General features: G+C 34.3%; 1 protein-coding gene across 4 annotated transcripts in view; it reads right to left on the reverse strand.

The window, feature by feature from the left end:
• NKAIN2 (sodium/potassium transporting ATPase interacting 2) overlaps positions 1-22296 on the reverse strand; it is a 994258-nt gene that overhangs the window by 443759 nt on the left and 528203 nt on the right. For all 4 annotated transcript variants that reach the window (XR_451808.2, XR_009005207.1, XM_057527951.1 and 1 more), the window contains one exon: positions 4164-4244. Coding sequence is in view for 2 of the 4 variants with exons in the window: in XM_057527951.1 (XP_057383934.1) it covers positions 4164-4244 (81 nt within the window). In the remaining 2 variants the exon portion in view is untranslated. The remainder of the gene's footprint in view (positions 1-4163; positions 4245-22296) is intronic.

The following is a 22296-nucleotide window of genomic DNA, read 5'->3' on the forward strand; positions in this document are numbered from 1 at the left end:
GAGGTCTCTGAGACTGTCCTCAATTCTTTTCATTCTTTTTTCTTTATTCTGCTCTGCAGTATTTATTTCCACTATTTTATCTTCCAGGTCACTTATCGGTTCTTCTGCCTCAGTTATTCTGCTATTGATTCCTTCTAGAGAATTTTAAATTTCATTTATTGTGTTGTTCATCATTGTTTGTTTGCTCTTTAGTTCTTCTAAGTCCTTGTTAAACGTTTCTTGTATTTTCTTCATTCTATTTCCAAGATTTTGCATCATCTTTACCATCCTTACTCTGAATTCTTTTTCAGATAGACTGCCTATTTCCTCTTCATAAATAAGCCACATTCTTACATAGCTTTTTTACATACCACATTTTTAAATGAAAATGTATATCTAGATCTCAGAAGCAACTATCAAATTTATTAAAACATGACAGCTTTCTAGACGTTGCTATTAAAAGCATTCATTAGGTATAATTAATTGCTCTAGGGTATGTTTAACAACATAAGTTTCTGATAATATAATGAAGCCCAAGGGTTATATACCTGCATCCCTAGTATACAAACAAATTAGGTTGTTTTAAGTGTAAAATAATCCCTTGGTTACTCTTGTATGAACTGTAAGTTAATTATTTTATTTCTAAAGATAGGTGGTGCATCATTCACTAATGGTGCCCATAAATTACAAAAGTAGAAACTGAGATCTCAAAATAGTCATATAAAGAAAAATGTTAGGATATAATTTCAGCTAAGAGTAGTTCACAATTATAACACACCCAATAGAATACAGTTTTTTGCAGATAGCAGAAGAGTGCTAATTTTTTTCCTGTGTGTAACTATTCAAAAACTATTTCATAAATTTCATTTTCCCAGGTGATGAATCTAATAGATGAATTACCATATTATATGTGTTTTCCTTCTAACAGTGCACTTTGAAGTTAACTACAGAACGAACAGATCTCTTCTCTTTTCAAAATAACTCAATTCAGTTAATAACTGGGATTAGTTTGCATTTCTATTTGATATGTGAGCAAGAAAATCACAATTGACCAGAATAATCCAACAACACAGTAAGACTATTTACATCAGGAATTCTCAAAACTATTAATCCAACAGTCCAGGTCACATTTAATGCTCAAAGGCAGTTGCCTACAAAGTTAGCAAACACTTTGGGTTACAAATTAATGTTATCTCTGTTTCATTTAATGTTATCTCTGTTTCATTAACAGAACATCTATTAAAATATCACCCCAGAAAGTAAGAAACTATAGGATGTTTCAGGATATTTAGTTATAACACTAATATCTAAAGCATTAATATAAATAGTGTGGAAATAGTTATTATGCAATGTATATGTTTATTTGTTCCTACCATATTATGTGCTAATTTATATGACATTCCCAATATTTTATTAATATCATTGAGATAAAATTTTTAAAAAGAAATTTCTCTGGTTGATTAGTTTTATTTTTCCTTAAATCTCACAGGGATAATCATTAAAATATATTAATAAATATTGTAATAATAATGTTGGATTTACACAGAATTTTTGATGAAAAATATATTATCTATACAATTATGGGTACAAAGAAAACTGAATATCAACCAGGTCAGCCCTGTGTACCATATTATTGTAATTAAGCCATTTCATTCCTGAAGGTACACACTGGCTTCGTTAATAATGCTAATATCTATTTCTCTCATAAGTACATGGCAGATAGTTTAGCAGACAAAGCAGAAAAGACACTGGAAAAGGACAACAAAAAATTCTAAACTCTAACGGGTAACTCAAGTTTGCCTTAATATTTTACCACTTTTTATCATTTCTTGCCGATATTCATTATGAAGAAATCAATTCTTTACAAAATGTTTTATGGAAACAAACACACTTCTCTCACATATATAAAGATCACAGAATTTCCTCCCTGCTTCTGTTTCCCATATTTATCCCTCAGCCTCAAACAAACTGACCCATTCATATGGTCAAATTATTTTATTTTTTGGGTGAGGTGAGGGAAAAAAGTGGTTTATATTCTGTAACCTAAGTATTATCAGCAGTTTCAGGAGTCCCATTTTTGAGCTTTCATATATCTGTACATTTTTCAATCACCATTGCTTATTTCTGGCACTCTGTTACTTGAAGAATGTGAGGCAGTTGCAGAAGCTAAAGAATTAAATGGCATAAATATACCTTTCTCAAACCCTTTGAGCAGGAAAGGGAGGAAAATCCCAGTACAGATAACAATATAACTTTGCCCTTTATGGTTTTCCTTTAGATTATTTGTTAAAAGGAAATTATTAAATTTTCATGTGCTCTGCAGAGTCTAGCCTTGGTTTATAAGATGAAAAGAAAAGGAAATATTATTAACTGCTTCACTGCCATGGGATAGTCATTACCTGCCTGTGTGCATTAGAAGAATTCTTAGTCATTTGGGTTGCAACTCTCTTGAACTCTAATGTTTTAGGATGTGTCCTCGTTATGGTTTCAATGCCCATGTCCAAGGTCATGGGATCACAAGCTTTATTTTGTGTCTGCAGTCATCACATGGAGCAGTGAGAAAAATTACACATTTGTGCAGCCAGCTTGACTCAGATTTCTCCCTCTTTTTTTTTAATATTAAACAAACTCTGATCTGCTAGATCATCTTACTCAGCCAATATGCCTGAATACCTGTCCTCCAATTATTAAGGTGATTATTTAAAATTGAAAATATCATTAAAAGTCATTTTAGTGAGGAATCTCTTTGAACAAAGTGGATTATACAGCAGAGATATATAAATTGGGTAAGGAATTCAAGTCCTGGGAATGTGAACTTTAAGCAGAAAATGAAGTGTCTTTCCTAGAGCCACCTGAACAATTCCTTTTCATTGGTCACGGCATGTTCAGGAAAGGACTGCCTGCTGCTGAGAGTGTGGAGTATGATGACCGGCAAGAATACAGAAATGCCATCCACCAGGGCAGACACTGCCGAGGGCCACAATGAGGACTTGTCCAAAATCTGCTCATAAAACTACAGGTTCCAGAAGCCTTGGGTCTATTTCATATGATAACGTCACCCTCTTATTTTATCTTTCGTCACTTGAAATTGAAAAAAAAGTCAAGATTATTTATACTCAATATCATAGTTAAATAATAAATAAACATACTTGAAAATGCTCAGAGTGCTTTGGGAAACTCCTGTATGCTAGATTATAAATGTGTATTACCATGACCCCATCCCCCACCCACCAAGATATATAGCCCTGCAAAGGTAGTTCCTGGCGACTTTTTAGCTCTTTTAGCCTTTGAAAGCAGGTTATCATCTCTGGGTTTTAAAAATGTCAACATCTTTGCAGGGTCTTTCTGATCTAAGGGATAGAGAGGTAAAAGAACATTTTACAATCTCTATCTTTTAAAGTTAATATGAAGAAGTACAAGTTTACAATTCTCTCAAGTGTCTCAAGCAAGATTTACTACTACTTTGAATGGATTATCTCATTTGACTTATTTGCTGTTAATTGCATTCCAAAAGAAGAAGGATGTTGGTTTTAGAGATCTACAAACTGCATTATTTCAATAGTAAGGCATTTATGTTAGAAATATAATAGCAAGACACATGCAAACACACATACATACAAACACTCATACAAGGACAGCACAAAATAAAGAAACCTAAATGAAAATGTAAGTATTTTAAGTCCTTCCTAGATTATTTTAGAATAAAATGTCTATTTTATTCATTTATGTAATAAATTATATCCCTCTGGTAACAGTTTTATTCAACTAAAACCCATTAATTATTTGAATTATTACATTGCTATTTGGGTCCAATCAGGAAAGTCTTTAGCAGAGTAATAAGCCAAATAAGTGATTTCAAAAATCTTCAAGATTTTATCTCTGAAAAACTTCCTACTCTGCTTCAGAAATCTCTTACAAGTCAATGTTTTAAAAGTACACAGTATGGTCACCGTAATAATCAATATTTCATTTAGTTTTGCTTAAAATAATAAAATGACATTTTTGTGACACACTGAAATGTTTCTTTGATGGTAGAAATGCAGAGAGATAGATGAGGACATCTTTCAATTTACCTTCATTCGAGGCGCATCTAAGTGACAAGAGTAGGGTGAGACTCTACCTTACTTAGGAAGAGGCTTGTTAACACACAACTGATGACTCAGGCAAATCAGATGGCAAATTACCTTTGAGAGGTCCCCAGCCTCCAAATAGAAGCAGATAACAAACACATTCCACGTAACCCAGAGGACTAGCCAGACAGCATACTGTAGAAAAGCAAGAAAAATAACATAATTAATTTTGAATCAACTGAGTAAGATTTAAATAGAACTTGAACTTTTGAACACCAAATCTTAAGATTAGTGGAAAATACTAGATATTGTTTCTTTCTAAGGAACAGGATGAGATGTACATTTATCTCTAGTTTGATTTTTTTCCTCACTGTAATGGACTCTTATAGTACTACAGCTCAAACTTGCTTAGGGATCATTTTTTTGGTTTTTAGGCAAAAGAAATAGTAGTCCACATTTCTGTTTTAAGAGGGAATGGTTGTGGTTTCTAGACATCTGAAAAAATGATGCCCCAGTAGATATATCAACTACAACACATTTAAAAGAGAACTCTTATCTTCCTTTAGCAAGATCAACCCAATGTTTGATAACATGTAGCCTTTCCCCAAGTTATCTAGGGTCATCTTCAAATCAGTTTTCATACCTCTGTCCCATCTAATCAGCTTCTCTTTGGCATCTTCTTTCCATTTATCCTTTCACCTTCTTATTTTATCCTCTCATGCTCTCCCACTTTAGTGACCATCTAGTTATTATCTCTAATTTTATTCTGTTGTCTATTCAGTGTGTTTTCTTCATCAATGACAAAATTTTCTTACCAAGACACAGTTCTGAGCATTCAGTTAACCAAAACTTATTAAGTCCCTAGAAGGAAACATGCTAGAAAGACACTGAGGATACAAAGACCAATGATAAATTCTCCCTGAATTCAAGTCAAGTGAAAGAGGTAGATTAGAAAAGAGATGATTCTTATACAAAAATCATAAAAGGGTATATAGTCTGAGCTCAAGGAAAGAAGATGGGAAACGTGTATAAACTATGATGAGAAAAGGTAGTCCTGCAACGTTTAACAGAAGAGGAGAAACACCTTCCGTAAGAGGTGAACCAAACTAATTTATGGATTTTACCAAACAGCAGTGTGGGGGATTGGAAAGGCCATGGTGGGAGGTTGCAGTAAACAAAGAAAGCAGCAGGTGTGAACTTAAAAAAAATGGAACAAGAGGCTACCATGTAATTTCTCTGTTAAATGAATACCAATGGCTCCCATTCTTTATATGGTGAGTTCCAAAATCTTTATTTTATAGTTCAAGGACCTCCATGATCTTGTACCATGTTATCTTTTCAGACACACGTTTCAGTTCATCTTTCAAGTCATTATGGACTATGGACACATTGGATTACTTGTTGCTCCATATACATGGAAAGCTATTTCTCACCTCTATGCCATTTTAATAATTTTATCTTTTAATAATTTTCATTTTAATAATTTTACTTTCCCTAAGTACTCCTCTTACCATCTATCAATTTTTATTTTTCTTCAGAAGTCAATATAAATATCATCTCTTGAGTGATATCCGATTAGAAATGGTGTATCCCTGCCTTGTGCTCCAATAAGATCTTGCTTGCTCGAATTTCATTCCAAATGTCTTATATCTAATTATTTGCATATTTTCCCCAGTGCACAATGATAAGCTCCTTGAGAGAAAAGACTCTTTCAATTAATGCTTATATCTCTAAGTTGCTAACTTAGTACTCTGTACAAAACAGGTACTCAGTAAATATTTTGTAAGTCAATCAATGAATGAGGAACAATACAGAAAAAAATCTTAACTATTTTCAGAAGCAGAACTCCTTCTACCCATTCCAGATCTGGTTTTGATGAGAATTCTATGATCATTCATGTAGTGTGAGGACTGAGAGCCCTAAATGATAAGTTTATATAACAATAAACACTGACTCCACTGTTTTCCGGGGGATGCATTCATCTAACTGTTGAATATGTGCACTGCTCATTGAGAACAAAATAAGAGCAAAACTAAATGATCCAACACAAAAGAAGGGGTTTGAGAAGTGAAGGCTGCGTACTGGAAATAGGGTCAGGAAGCTAAGCAGGCTGGGGCGTGGAACTTAAGTTTTGGAGCAGAGATCTAATGAGATGTCTAAATTTGGTCCATACTATAAAGTAGAAACTTGTTTCACAAATATTTTTAAATATTAAAATCTAGACTTATTGGGTTGTTTTGCAGATTTGGATATTAGTTTTAGAAATGAAGTGCTGGGTCCCACTTTAAGAGTAAGTAGGTGAAAAAAAAAATGCTTGTAAGTTCCTGTGACTTGGTTTATATGAGTGTAAGAAAGGATGAAAGCATGATCAACTGAAGTGTTTGATCATGTTCTTCGTTCCTGGTGACACACTTTCCCTACATTATTTATAATGGAGAGATAAGTAAGCACTATTTACTAAAAAACAAAGTAGCAGGATAAGTAAAATATTTGGTAAGAGTGGATGAAACACACTGTATAACATATATTATATATTCCTGAAAGTTTGTCATTGGTAGTTAGGTTTCCTGACGAGGCATTAAAGAATGTCAATAGAAAAGCTATATCTTTTCTATTTTGCAACTGAAATTATATTTTCAGATCAGAAAATGCTGAAAATATTATCTGTGTCTATGTGGTACACATGGCATAATCACTATTTCATTATATGTTGAATATATAGTAAGAATTTGGAATTTTCTTCCAGATAAACTTAGATATCACTCATACTAAGTTATGCATTTATGTGTATGTATATGTGTAAATGTAAATTATACTTAGTTTGGTTAAAAAAATGAAGCTGGGGCTTCCCTGGCGGCGCAGTGGTTGAGAATCTGCCTGCCAATGCAGGGGACACAGGTTCGAGCCCTGGTCTGGGAAGATCCCACATGCCGCGGAGCAACTGGGCCCGTGAGCCACAGCTACTGAGCCTGCGCGTCTGGAGCTTGTGCTCCGTAACGAGAGGCTGCGATAGTGAGAGGCCCCCGTGCACCGCGATGAAGAGTGGCCCCCGCTTGCCGCAACTAGAGAAAGCCCTCGCACAGAAACGAAGACCCAACACAGCCAAAAAAAAAAAAAAAAAAAAAAAAAAAGAAGCTGAAAAAATTATGCTTTAGTCACCAAAATTAATAATTTTAGGGAAAGACAGGTAAGATAATGGGTCACATGCAAATAAATTGCATATAGAGATTAAGAACTTGCGACCTAAAGTTTGCGTCACTTAGGAGCTCTGTGGCTACACGCAAGTCTCACTACTCTTTAGTTTCCTCAAACGTAAAATAGTCTTTGATTACGATGATTATGTTGTCATCCCCTCTCCTTGTTTCAGTAATATGGACGTAATCCCCACATTTTAATCTCCTTAGAATACTAAAAAAATATACTTTTTACATTAACTTTTGCAAAATATTTTTCCACCTAGTTGAACTTGCAATCTAGACTTTATTCCTTAATGAAACATGTTCTTCCCTAGAATAAGTTTCTTTTTTGATACATGAAGGCCAATATTGATAGATGGATGACACTTTATAAAGCAAACCTTTTTTCATTTGGTTTCATTAAAACAATAATTTATTATTTATGGTTGACCATACTACATAATTATAAAGCATTTTCTATATCATACCTTATGAGTTGCTCTTTCATGGTATTTTTAGTAATGATTTTGTTCTTTTTTATCCCATTTCTCCTAGAGTAATCCAAAAGGATATGTCCAGAAGGAACATAATAAATGTTCCTTCTATATCTTTGCATTTATTTGCATTATTTTCATATTATTGCATATTTAATTACAAACCAGTTAGCCTACAATGCACTCTACTTCGCTAAAGATTTACAAAAGAGAATTATCACCTTTAGTGGTGTGGCACCTTTAATAAACACATATGCAAATATATATAAATGGTTTAAATTATATTAGTGACTTTCTCTTTAAAACTACCACAGTTTAGAGAACTACTATTCAATAATATCATAATTATTAGAACAGGGGTCCCCAACCCCTGGGCCATGGACCGGGGCTGCCCAGCAGGAGGTGAGCGGTGGGCAAGTGAGTGAAACTTCACCTGCTGCTCCCCATTGCTCACATTACCACCTGAAGCATCTCTCCCACCCCCCCGATCCCCGGTCCATGGAAAAATTGTCTTCCACGAAACCAGTCCCTGGTGTCAAAAAGGTTGGGGGCCAATGTTTAGAAGACGAAAGAGCCTAGTACAATTCAAGTACCAGCCACATTTCATAAGTGCTTAATCAGAAAAAGAGTTGGGGCAGTGAATCAGTTCATATTTATTAAGCACCAGCTGGATGCAAGTGACTATAACAGATGCTGTAGAGAAACATTACAAGATATAACTGAGTTGCTTACTCCCCTAAAATGATTTATGTTTACCATTGATATGCAATTGGTATAATCTATAGGAACGTTTTCAGGTATCATTATTTTTTACTAGAAAGCAACACTCATATCAGTTTACCAATATCACTGATATTTTGCTGCTGGTATGAAAGTAATAATGTAATCAGTTCTAATGAACTATGATAGAAGCATTCCTAAGAAGCATTGTATTAGCAAATCTGTCTTAAAAACAACTCCTTTAAGCAATATTTTAGAATTATTAACAATCAAGTGTTTTAATACTGACAGTGAGAATATTTTAATAGATATACATGTATACCCATAAAACAAATATCCCTGGTCAAAATGATTGGACTATAGTCACCTTTTGCTCAAAGCTAATTATATTTTAGCTTTATTTTCTCATTTTCAACAGCAGCATCATTTAATCTGCTTAGGCATTCTTATCACTTTCTCATCCATTGTTATAATAAAAAAGAACAAAAGTGGCCCAAATAAAGCAGCTTATTTTCTAATTCTTGATCATCTTATGACCAGTGACAGTCTGCTTTATGATGTAAATCCTGTCTCCTAATTCATAAATCCTGTTACATCTACTTCATGCTATATAAACTTTCACTTAAAAGAAATAGCTAAATAAAATACACTACTATTACAATTATTAGTTTGATAATTAGCCAGAATCTGATAAAAATCCAATTCTAATCACAGATCACACTGCAGATCATTTAGAAAGGCAGGTTTCTACCTTCCTATTTTACCAGTGCTGCTATTATATGCTCAAGTTTCCTTGTGATTTTATGTTTATGCACACATTTTTAATGACAACCATTTTATAATAAGATTATATTTTCCCTCAATTACAGAAATTTCTTATTGCAGAAAATCTTTAAAATTTTGAACATCATAGACAGGAAATTGAGAAAATACCATACTTAGATATAATCACTGGTATCATTTTATTGTATATGTTTCCATATACACTTTTTTTCTATGGATATGTTTCAGTCATATATGTTTAAATAGGAATCTTGCTCTATATTCTGTTACCTGATTTTTTTGCACTTGATTAAAATGTCTCATTGAATATTCTGTAACATATGTTACACTGCAAAGATGCAGTGAGTTACTCAACTAATTCTCTACTATTTGATTTTGTGCTTTTCCTATTGTTCTATTTTGATCAATTACTATAAATTTGGATTTTGCTTAAAAATTTTTAGTTTAGTTTGACATATTAAATCATACCTGAAAATATTTTGCTTAAATGGACTATTTCTAAGACAGACTATAAATGTTAGAATATCCAACGGGCATTATTTTAATGAACATATAAACATGGCTATTAAATTTTATGCAACTCCAAATAAAAACTGAATCCCCAAAGGCATTCTATTTTCTTGAAGCAAAAAGTGGAAAATAATTCCCTTAGGTTGAAAAAAAAAATGATACTCATTCAGCATGAAGACAACTGTATAGAACTAATTTCTTTCCTTTTAACTCATGCAACATATTTCAGACAGATATTTACGGCCCACAGCCCTAAGACTAGAAGGATTCCATTGAAAGAACTTTTGATACTAAATAATAATAAATCAAGTTATATAGGAACATCCTAATTGGCATATGCAAATAAGAGATTTGAAAGGCTAATAAAACATAAGAACTAGTGAGAAAATACCAATCTACACTTTTAAAAGCTGAAATCTGTACAGATTAAGAATCAGATAGTAGGGAGTTCCCTGGCGGTCCAGTGGTTAAGACTTCCCCTTCCAATGCAGGGGGTGTAGGTTCAATCCCTGGGTGGGGTGCTAAGACCCCACATGTCTCAGGGCCAAAAAACCAAAACATAAAACAGAAGCAAAACTGTAACAAATTCAATAAGGACTTTAAAAATGGTCCACATCAAAAAAAAAAAAAATCTTAAAAAAACCCCAATCAGATAGTAATTTATTCATGTATATTTGTTTGTATAGCAGGGTTTTAAGATGTAGATGTGTAATACATAGATCTGAAAGTGATACGTGAGAGAAAAAAAATCTTCAATCTATTAAAACGGCAACTTGTGTTTACTGCCACATTCATCACACCTTGTGTCTAGAAGTGACATCAAAAAAGAGTATTCATTTTTTCTAGTTAGCAAACAATTTAAATGTGATATTTATTGATATTCCTGGTTTTTGAAATCATGGTTAAAAATTCTAATAAGAATGGTTCTTCCTGTGTTGAAGTTTCTTGGACTAGCCCAGTAACACTAAAGAAAATGAAATTGCCTCTGGTTCTGGTTATGTAGGAATTTGAAGATCACAGTCAAGATGACATTAGAATTCATTTAAAAAGAAAAACAAAACTATTATCATGTGAATTCAAAAATTTTTGTATATCTAATACTGTTTTGTTTTGTTTTTTTACTCCATTACTTTTATGTCCCAAACTTCCCATAGACCTGAAATTTGTGAATATTACTTGTTACTTTATATAGCTTAATTAATTAATTAATTAATTAATTAATTAATTAATTTAAAAAAGTCTTTGCAGATGTGATTGATAAAGATTTTCAGATGGGGAGATGATCCCGGATTCTCTGGGTGTACTCTTGTAAGTGGGAGGCAGATGGATATTTTACACACATAAATAGACAATATGAACAGAGCAGACAGATTTAAAGGTTATATTAATGTGGTCACAAGCCAAGGAATCCTGTAGCTACCAGACTCTGAAAGAGACAAGAATCAGATTTCTCCCAGAGCCTCTGGAGGTAGTATAAGCCTTGAGTTGGGCTCAGTGATACTGATTTCAGATTTCTGAACTCCAGAACTGTGAGAGAGTGAATTTCTGTTGTTTTAAGTCACGAAGTTTGTGAAAATTTGTTACAGCAGCCTTTGGAAACTAATACAACCACCCAAATCTTCTCTTCTGTTTTCCATCGACCTGTCTTTGAAATGTAACCCTGAAGAGTATAATACCTAAGTACTTGTGGAGCAATGTAATTATCTTCAAAATTAAGATCCACTTTTTGGGGGCAATTATATCACTGCTTCAGAATCAGTCCATTGCTAACCTCTGAATGGCATGCAAACATAAATACCTTGTTTTACTTATATGCCTTATGTAAGTGCTGTGAAAGTCTTTGCTGGAAAATAAAAATATTCCTGTTTTATGAATTCCTGTTCTTAGGGTATTTCCAGCATTCTAACAATATAAGGCTGTTTTATTGTTTTCAGAAGTTATTGCATAAAGTTCTAGGATGCAGAAATCAATATATTTAGAGTCCTGAATATTTCCAGACTTGTAAAAAAAATTGTCAAAATGAGTTAAATACGTAGGAAAAGATACAATTCAAGAAACTCTTTATTCGGAAGCAAGGAAGAGGGAAATCAGGTGATAGTTATTATCAATATAATGGACTAATAATATTTAGTTGGGAAAATGAATTATATGATATCATTAAAATATTAAAAATTATAATAAATAAATAGCAGTCCTAAATTTATCAGCCATTGTGATTACCTTGAAAATTTAGAAAGGTCTTAAACTACTAATTGTTTATTACATGTCAATCAAAATATTCTTCAGTATCACTTTTTAGCAGTTTAGCAATTTTTAGCATTAAACCCTGAGTGAATACTGCCATATCTGACCCCATAGATCGAGTGGAAAGCATTATCTTTAGCTATATTCATATATTTTATGACTATTATGACCACTTTGAATACATGTATGGTTCTAGTTGATTAATGTATCCTAGGATACCTAAAAATGTTGAGTCCCCTCTCCGTATAACAAATAATTAATTTAAAAAGATGCATTATCCATATATTGATTTATAACCTTTCAACTGTGCTTTATGAAAGAACTCATGGCACACATAGACAAAGGTACTATTTGTAAGACTCAATAATATAAACAAAGGAGTTGGCTTGCAACTGAACGTGACTGACTCAGGGGCTCTGGCCACCCCAGGTTCCTGAAGAGCTCAACATGCCAGCACATCTGCAAACTATTAGCTGTGACACTGTTGGGAAGTTCTGCTCAGAAAAGTCATACATAGTACACAATTTCTTTTCAAAAAGATAGTCTTGCTAATGCATCAAAAATAAAGTCTGCCTGCTCAATCTGCTCAGTAGGGTAGCTAGTTCCCCACATGTCTTTATATTCTTTACAGTCATCTAGAGGGTACTTCTGAATATCACACAGATGATCCAATTAATTGTGTAGCAGTTGTAGCAAATAGAGACAAATCAATGAGGCAATGTTCAACTCAGTAGCCACATGTAAACATAAATATATATTTAGAATAACTAGGTGCTTGGCTACTTTTTAGACTGCAATATTCATGTGGAGAATGTAGTTCCAAATTTATAGATGCTAATACATATGTACGTGTTAATAATGAAAAACTACATAATATTTTTCTCATCTTAGAAGCACTTTGTTTTTTCAATTTGCCAAACAGCTTTTCATTTACTATCTCAAAAGCAAGACTGAAATTACTAGCTTCAGGATCACTTTGGTAAGATGGATAAAATGAAAACAAAACAAAACAAAAAAGAGATTTAGTTAGGAATGTTTTTGGTTGTAAGGAATAAATATTGAACTACAGGTGGTTTAAATACTAGGGTTTTAAAAATCTTTTTAAATACATGAAGTCTAGAAGTGAGGTGCTGTTGGCTCAATGTTGCCATGGCTCTAGATTTATACCTTTGGGGTTTCCTTTCAAATCCTCACATAGTTAACACACCCTGCAAGCAGAAATGTGCTGGGAAGGAAAGATCCCTTCTTTCTGCAACACTTTGTTCTTTCAGGGAAGAAAAAAATTCCCAAGTGCACTCAGCAGACTTACATATCATTAAGTGAAACTGTGTCACATGCCTACTTTCCTGAACCCAATCACTAACAAAGAGGACTGGGATTATCATGGTTGTTTTATACCAATTGTAATTCATCCCCTGGACCTGAGAGAGGATCAGATCCCACTGAGAGCTCTGCTGACCATCCAAATATCTGAACAATTACAATATCTGTTAGCAGAGAATGGGGGTTGGCAGGCAGAGTTGTCTGCCACTATAACCTATGCACATCCTAAATTTTTGTTTCCTTTAATATGCAAAAGTGAATAACTGCTATTTAACATTTCTTATGTGTGTCTTGTTTTCTAGAGAAATATTCAAGTCTTTGCTTCAGTAAGACTATACATATTCAAGTAAACAGAGAAGTAATTTAGTATTACACCCAAAGTAAGTATAAAAGATTCCAGAACATCCATGGAGGAAGCACACAAATCAGATGTAGTGTTTTGCAAACAATCTGCAAGATTCAACTTAAGGAACATACAAAGAGGAAAAATATACAGAGTGTTAGTGGTCTCATTGGAAATGTAAAACATCTATGTCTTGAGAAGGAAGAAAAGTATTATGGAAAATATTAAGAATATTCAAGTAAGGAAAACAGGGTCCTCTAAAGAGTTAAAAGTAGAAAGTTAACAATGGCATTTTCAAAACTTATATAAATATGCTTCACTAAGATGTGGTAGATGTGTGGTGGTTGAGAATTTTGATTGAGTAAGCATAATCTACCACTTTTTTCCTTTTGAAATTAGAAAATATCTTGTCTCTTTCAACCAGAAAGGTTTTAATCTCTTCTTCGCTTTTCTATCCCCTTAGCTTTCATCTCAACTTCAAAGCAAGACTAGAGTGAGGTAAACAACCTTCTAAAATATGTAAATTATCCTAATTGGGGTATGGTAAATCTATTAATATAACCTTTAAAAATGTCTACTTGCTGTGCTTGGTTTAAAAACATCTAAGTACAGATACAGGTCTCTCTCTCTCTCTCTATATATATATGTATGTGTATATACGTGTATATATGTATGCATATATATATATATTTGGTCTTACTTTAGGCTGAAACATTTCTATTGGGTGCTTTGTATGACATTAGACTGTAAGTATGGGGTGAGTATAAAGTTCTCCCAAACATTTAAAATTACTTAAATACAACTTCCTAACTTGCTTTTGGATAAAACAATTTGCAACAAGATTTTTACTGAGCGAATATTTTTTCTGCCTAAATAAGTGACAGGATACATGTTTACCAATATTTCATGTGATATGTCTTCTGAATACCTGCCTTCTTGATTGGATACTGTCAATAGTAAAAGCTTAGTCATACCATATTTGGTGAATACTGCTTGCTATACTGGTATGTTGGGCTCAAGAAGCTAAGAAGCCCACATAAATAAAGCCTCTTAAAGAGATAACTATATATTCAAATCTAAATGTTAGAGTGGAAAACTTAAAATCACTAGATTTTTAATTAATTAAATATCTGTATTGAAATGCATACTGCATAAGACAGAAGCATTGAATATAGAAAGCTTACCCTCAGAAGAGCTAAAAATGAATCATCATGAAATATTAGAACTATGTTTTTTATTAGTTGGTTTAAAAGGGAAAGTCTCTTACAAGAACTTGGTCCAATGCAGAGCATAATTCAGTTTTAAGTTACGCATCTTTTCGCTGTGTAAAAGATACTCTGAAAATAATAGTAATAGTATCCAATAAAAATGTCTTTTTGGTCTTGTTTATGGTTTCCTTTGCTGTGCAAAAGCTTTTAAGTTTCATTAGGTCCCTAGAGGCAAGACGGTAATAAACACAGACCTACTAGAGAATGGACTTGAGGATATGGGGAGGAGGAGACGTGAGATGTGACAGGGTGAGAGAGTGGCATGGACGTATATACACTACCAAATGTAAAATAGATAGCTAGTGGGAAGCAGCCGCATAGCACAGGGAGATCAGCTCAGTGCTTTGTGACCACCTAGAGGGGTGGGATAGGGAGGGTGGGAGGGAGGGAGATGCAAGAGGGAAGAGATATGGGAACATATGTATATGTATAACTGATTCACTTTGTTATAAAGCAGAAACTAACACACCAAAAAAAAAAAATTGCCCACCCCCCCCCCCAAAAAAAAGTCTTTTTGATTTCATTTCTAGCTTTTAAGAACACAAAGGTAAAGATATAGGTTTACCTGATTAATTAAGCTTTTGGTTTCATGTGCAAACTTTGATTCATAAATGGAATACAAATCAACAAAGTGTGTTTTTGAAAAATCGATTTAGCGATTTTCTTAAATTCACTTATTTTTTTATTTCTTAATTGTGGTAGGCAGAAAGATGGCCCCTCAAATATATCCGACCCTAATCCCCAGAACCTGTGAATATGATGAATTATTACTCCTGTGACTGTGTTATGCCATAGGCAGCGTTGACCTAAAATAAAGGAAATTATCCAGGTGAGCCTAATCTAACCGCATGAGTCTTGTAAAGCAGATAGCTTTTTCTGGCTGGTGGCAGAAGGGGAAGTCAGAGAGATATAAAGCACGTGAAGCTGCAAACAATCCCCAGCAAGTAGTCAGCGAGGAAATGAGGACCTCATTCCTACAATCAAATGGAATTGAATTCTGCCAAAAACCTGAATGAGCTGGATGAAGACTGTACCCCAGGGGCTCCAGACCTGAGCCCAGGACAGTCACTGTCTTGATTTCTGTCTCCTTAGATCCAAAGCACAATACTCAGCCAAGCCCACCTGGACTTCTGACCTACAGAACTGTGAGAGAATAAATGAATGGGTGTTACTTTAAGCCTCTAAGTTTGTGGTAATTTGTTATGCAGCAATAGGAAACTAATACATTAATATTGAGGTTTTCATTTTTTTAAAAAATACTTTTAACTGTCAACTTATTTCCCACAAGGGCCAAGTGCTATAAATACAGTGTATATTACGTAGACTGGATCTAACAGACTCTTTCAGACTGACTTTTAGTATAGGTATTTCCTTTTGAATTTTAAGACATTTTGATATACTACATCAATTTGCCTATATTTTTTTCTAGAAATAAAATTGTTATCATTATTTATTAAATTGGTTATTTCATAGAAAGGTATATCTAGAAGTTAGGAGACCTGGGTTCAAGCCCTATCTCCATAATGAATCTACCTCTATAATTTGGACAATATTGGTATTTCTATCTAAGTTTGAAACTAACATTCCTAGATGAATGCAAGGTGATTTACTATTATTTTTTTGGAGAAGTAGACCCTTTCTCACATTACAAGTGTTAGCTGCAGTGCCCATGGGCTAGCCCAACAATGGTGATAGCAATAAACAGAATGTTTCACTCCTTATGTCAGCCACTTAAGACAGTCAATCATTTTTATTGGATACAATGATTGCAGAGTGATATCAACCAAAAGTATTAGCACTGGCAATCACTTTTTGTATCATTATACAAGAACTCTTTTATAAAGGATGTATTCACCATTTCTTAAGGAATGTATCTTAAGAAAAAACTGTCAGCCTTCTTAATGGCCATCAAGTAGATACATTCTTTGCAAGACTGACATTATGTGATCAAATGTGTTGCTGCTGGTAGATAGGGCCTTGGAGAGTATGTAAAAATAATGTCCCCAGATGTGTATATCTTAATGTGCATTTAGTACTAAGATGACCTTTGAATGAGGGCTTAATAGATATTAACTTTCTAGAAAGATGAAAATAAGGTCAAATAATGATGATCTGCAAGTCCCAATAATGGATAGTTATGTTTCATTATACATATGAGTTTCTTCTAATCTTTTGCTTGCTTTTTTAGTCACCTAAAGGCTAAAATGACTAATTCTCAGCTTAAACATGGTATTCAAGTATAAAAGGTTTAAAAACTATCTTCCTCTTAAAAATATTTTCTCCTACTCAAGGGTAAAATTGAGTTTAGTCCAAATCAGCCTAAGAAATCAAGTTTTATATTTGGCTCTAAAACAGTTATCATATCTTCATCAAATTTATGACTATTTAGCCCAGGTGTTAAGAATAGGCTATGGTCTTAGATTGGATGCCTACATAGACTCCTTAGAGTTTTTCCAGCTCGTTGTCTATAGAACAGAAATCTTTTTTAAAAAATTTCTGCTCTTTATTATTTTTTAAATTGAATTATAGTTGATTTACAATGTGTTAATTTTTGCTGTACAGAAAAGTAATTCAGTTATATATATATATATATATATATTCTATTTTTGAATATTCTTTTCCATTATAGTTTATTGTAGGGTACTGAATATAGTTCCCTGTGCTATACAGTAGGAGGACCTTGTTGTTTATCCATTCTATATATAATAGCTTATATCTGCTAACTCCAACCTCCCGCTCCATCCCTTCCCCAATCCCCTCCCCCTTGGCAACCATAAGTCTGTTCTCTATATCTGTGAGTCTGTTTCTGTTTCGTGGATGGGGTCATTTGTGTCATATTTTAGACTCCGCATGTAAGCGATATACAGAACATAAATCTTAGCAGAGACACATGCCTTGCAAATGTAAGGTTACAAGGTGTTATAAGGTAAGTGAATGTGAGGAATGGTGAAAATTCATCCAAACTGTTTGTAAAATCATGTGCCCTATTTATTGTTGATTCCTTAATAGTTTCATATTCATGTGGAAATGATATTTTTTCTAATAGATCATACATAAAAATTGAAAATCTTTTATCAATTTATTTCAGTACAAACATATTTCTGTGTAAAATTTCAAGATTACAAACATGTATTTGAAAGAAGTACTATTCAAATAAAGCATTTCGGAACTCAGATTGTAGTGGATGCTGTCTGGTGGGTGGGCACTGCCTAGGTGCCCCTTTAGGACTGAAGCACTAATCATTATCCAGCTGCCAGAAGTGTCGCCTGTTGATAGCTCACAGCCAAGTTCCTTATCAGGAATTACCCTTGGTCAAAGTGAGCTGCCTTGCTTATGATTTATGCTCACCTCCAGGAGCAACCCTCATCTCATGCCTGGTTAATACTAAAGTTCAAAACTCCCAGACCCTTGTCTTAATTCTGTACATTTATGAAGACCAGCACAGTTTCAGAGCTCTACATGGGATCAGCTGAGGCTTCTGTTGGCTGTACGGAAGTTAAACTTCATCTGACCAGTCTTGCTTCCCTCACTCTATTACAGGTGTTGTCCCTGGGAACACTCCCCTTTAAATGACGTGCATGTGAATTTCCACCTCTGAATCTACTACAGAAAAACTTGACTAACAATGATTGAAAATAGGAGTGGTCCTGGAAAGCAGATATTAAAGGGGAATTTTGGACCTAGATCACTTCCTGATGCCTGGCAATGAGGACCTCATGATAGGAATAGATGGTGTAATGACAACTCTTGGCATACAGTAGCACTAAAACTATTAACTTTTGTACTGGTGGTGAACTGGGATGACTTATTTAGCTATAGATGAATAACTAACCTGCCAGCAACAGAGCAAGGCTGAGTCCCCAGCATGGCACAACTCCTTGAGAAGACCAACAGCCAGTCTATAATAGATGATTACATTGAATCCCTTCTATCCTAAAAGTGGGAGTGATTCATCTGGGCAGAAGTTGAAATTCTAAGTATAGATTGTCTTTCCTGCTTCTAAGTTTTGGAAGAACCACTAACTGAGGTCTTAAAGGATGTTTAACTCACCAACACAGGGTCCCCCAAAGCACCGCATTGATACAAAGGACACACTTTATAGTTAGGAAAGGATGGAAGTTAACAAATGCCTATGGGATCTATTGGTGTCATAGCACCCAGAAATTGTCAGTCTGACAGACTCATCTGACTTTTGAATTTGCAAATGGGGTGCTAACTTGGAGATGATACTGTACAAGGCTAGGTGTCTTCCTACAGGATGCAGTAAATGCCCTATGTGAATGACTATGATATGGTGTTGGGTCTTGAATAGGTAGAATACACGGATCTGGGAGCGGAGGAGCGAAAGCAGGAGTAGCTCTGCTCACTGTCACTCACTGTGATGTATTTGGAGAAGTTGTTCTTCCTGTCCCCACAAATTAGCCTTTGTGGATCTAGATGTCCTGGGTTCCAGAGGGAAATACTTCCACTAGAGGATAAAGCAAAATTTCCACTAAACGTAAGCTATGGCTGCCACTCAGTCACTTTTGATTCTTTGATGTAAGAGACCAGGAGTGATGAAAAGAATCACCCTCTTGATAGGGGCAATATATTATGGTTATCAGTGGGGCCAGATAAGAATATATTTGGTACCCTGGTGAAACAGTGGGGCATCTCTTGCTAATCCCTTACTCAGTTTTAATGGCAATGCATCAGAGAAGTAACCATGGCTTGACAAGCATAGTGAACAGTGACTTATATTCCTCACGGTTGAGGGTCTGGATTAACCCAGTAGATAAGCTGCCTAGACAAGTAGATGAAGGTCCAGAGAATATAGATAGAATGGATAGTGCAGCATACTCCAAGAGCAACTGCAGAGGTGGAGCTGCAGTTTGTCCCATTGATCTTGTAAGTTCACTTTGGAAAAGAAATCAACTAGTAGAGGGGGTGTTTCCAAATTGGATGACAGTACTACCTGAAGCAGGTGGATCTGTATAGTGCAAGGTATGGATTGAAGAGAATCCATGGTGCACCATCTAGATCTACCTTTTAGCATTAAGTGCTTACTCTTCCAGCATGACTAATTAATGTCTCACAGCTAAGTCCCTCGCAAGGAATTGTCCCCTGGTCAAAGGGAGCTGCATAACTCAAGGTCATGTCCCACTCCTACAGGCAGTATACAGCCAATGACAGGTCCATGGGGGAATACAAAGGCCTTCCCATCATTCTCCCAAATGTGGACATATATGAAACATCATCATGGCTTTAGAGTGCCCCATAACATAAAAGGATTGCAACTGCATTGCAGTCCCAATTTTTCATCTACCCAATCCTGTCTTTGTTCTTAAGAGCACACTCCAATAAACTTGCTGAATATAAATCTCTGTCTCTGAGTTGGTATCACGGAGACCCTGACCTATATGTTGAAGTTACTACAAGTTATAGAAAAGAAAATGTCCCCTGAATTTCTTCAGCAAAAAATGAGATTTCATAAATCACTTTGATGAAAATACCATAAGTGTAAATGAAATACTGAAAACACTGTAAGAAATAAGCAAGAATAGGGCTCAATTCCATGTGAAAATTTATAAGCCAGGATCAATATCTGAAACACTCTATTATTTTACAAATATATTACAGATTTTTTAGAAAATCACACAGGTTGTGACTATTTTAAAGGGTTTACCATCCAAATGTCCAATAATATATCAATAATGTCTGTACCATAATTTCAACAAAGCTGTCCCCAGTGTGTAATACACACAGACTGTTCCTAAATAATATACCCAGCCATTTGCTTCTGGCTTCTTCAGCTGAGTCTTCCTTTCCACTTAGATTTTTTTCCCTTTCCTATCCTTTCACCTCCCATGCACACCTATAAAATCATATGCTTACCCCATATTGTAAGGAAAGTGACAATATCCTGTACTTTACAAATTTGTTATTATTTTAAATATTTTAATGTGAAAATATTTAATTTTTGAAGACAATGATATGGAAAACCATAATTCATTAAATAAATCACTATATATCTATTTTTAATTCCAAACATATTCTCTCTGTCAGTGCAGAGTAGCCCAAAATAATATGGTTATTTGTGAAGGCATCCACGTACATATTCTAATTATTATTTCCTAAGCCCTTTCATTTTTTTTTCTGGCACTTTATACATTTATGAGTATAATATGGAATGATTGTATTGACATTTACAGATAATAATAGTATCATTTATTACCAGTTCAATATGTACTAAATACTGCTAAAATAAGTTTACATCATTGCCTCTTTCAATCCTCAGATAATCCTATCAAGTAGGTATTATTATTCCCATGATAAAATTGAATGAATAGACACAAGACTACTCACCTCTCCTATTCAACATTATACTATATAACTTAGGCAGCACAGGAGAATGTAAGAAATCAATAAAAAGTTAGGAAGGAAAAAATTAAACTTTCATTATTCATAGATGATATGATTATTTACAAGAGAATTGGCAGAAAAATTATTAGAGCTAATTAAGAGTTGAACAATGAAGGATGATCAATACAAAAAAAATCTATTGTGTTCCTATAAACAATGAAATATAGCAAGAAAATATCATTTTAAAAGTTATTGGTTCTGGACTTCTGGCTTCTGGACACTTGAGATGTAAATTATTTAATTTTTTTTTTTTTATTCTTTCAAACTTTTCTTTAGAAACCAAACATATCAACAAGGGCAGGGAAAGAAAATACATAGTATCTTCAATAACACTTGTTGACAAAGAATCACCATATATAAACCCCAAAATACGGGTGGATGTGGCCAAACCATTAAAAGATCTGAGTAATAGAAGTTACAGGAAATGAAAAGGAATGTCTGATGAGTCCCATGAGCCACAGAACCTCTAGATCATAAATAAAACTTACCTCTAGAAGTTAAGGCCCTCACACTGAACAGAATCCTGGCTTCAGATTCTTCGAAGGGTTGGCCAAAATTGGGGAGTCACGTGTGGGTGCAAAAACTGAGTGGCTAAGGTCATTAAGTGGGGGCAGGGGAGATGGGGAACAGTTGTGGTCATATATGTCCTCCAGGTAGAATTACTTGATTCAGCAGATAAAATATTGTATGGAACATATTTACACTAAAAATAAAATGTTGTGTACTGGAAAATCAAATTATACCAGGCATCTATATTTTATCTGGCAACTCTACCTCCAGGGTTTCAGAAATATCTAGAAGTATAGAACCTCACCCTGAATTAATACTACTGGAGGTCAAAGATAAATGAGCAGAGCAAGAACACTGGAGATAAAGAAGAGATAAATACTAGAGGGAATGAATGGGTCAAGAGATAGGAGATCCCCCCAAATCTTGTAACTGCAAAATATGTCATCTACAGATTGAACACCATCTGGAAACACA

Source organism: Balaenoptera acutorostrata, chromosome 14 (assembly GCF_949987535.1).
Source record: "Balaenoptera acutorostrata chromosome 14, mBalAcu1.1, whole genome shotgun sequence".
Classification (NCBI taxonomy): Eukaryota; Metazoa; Chordata; class Mammalia; order Artiodactyla; family Balaenopteridae; genus Balaenoptera; species Balaenoptera acutorostrata.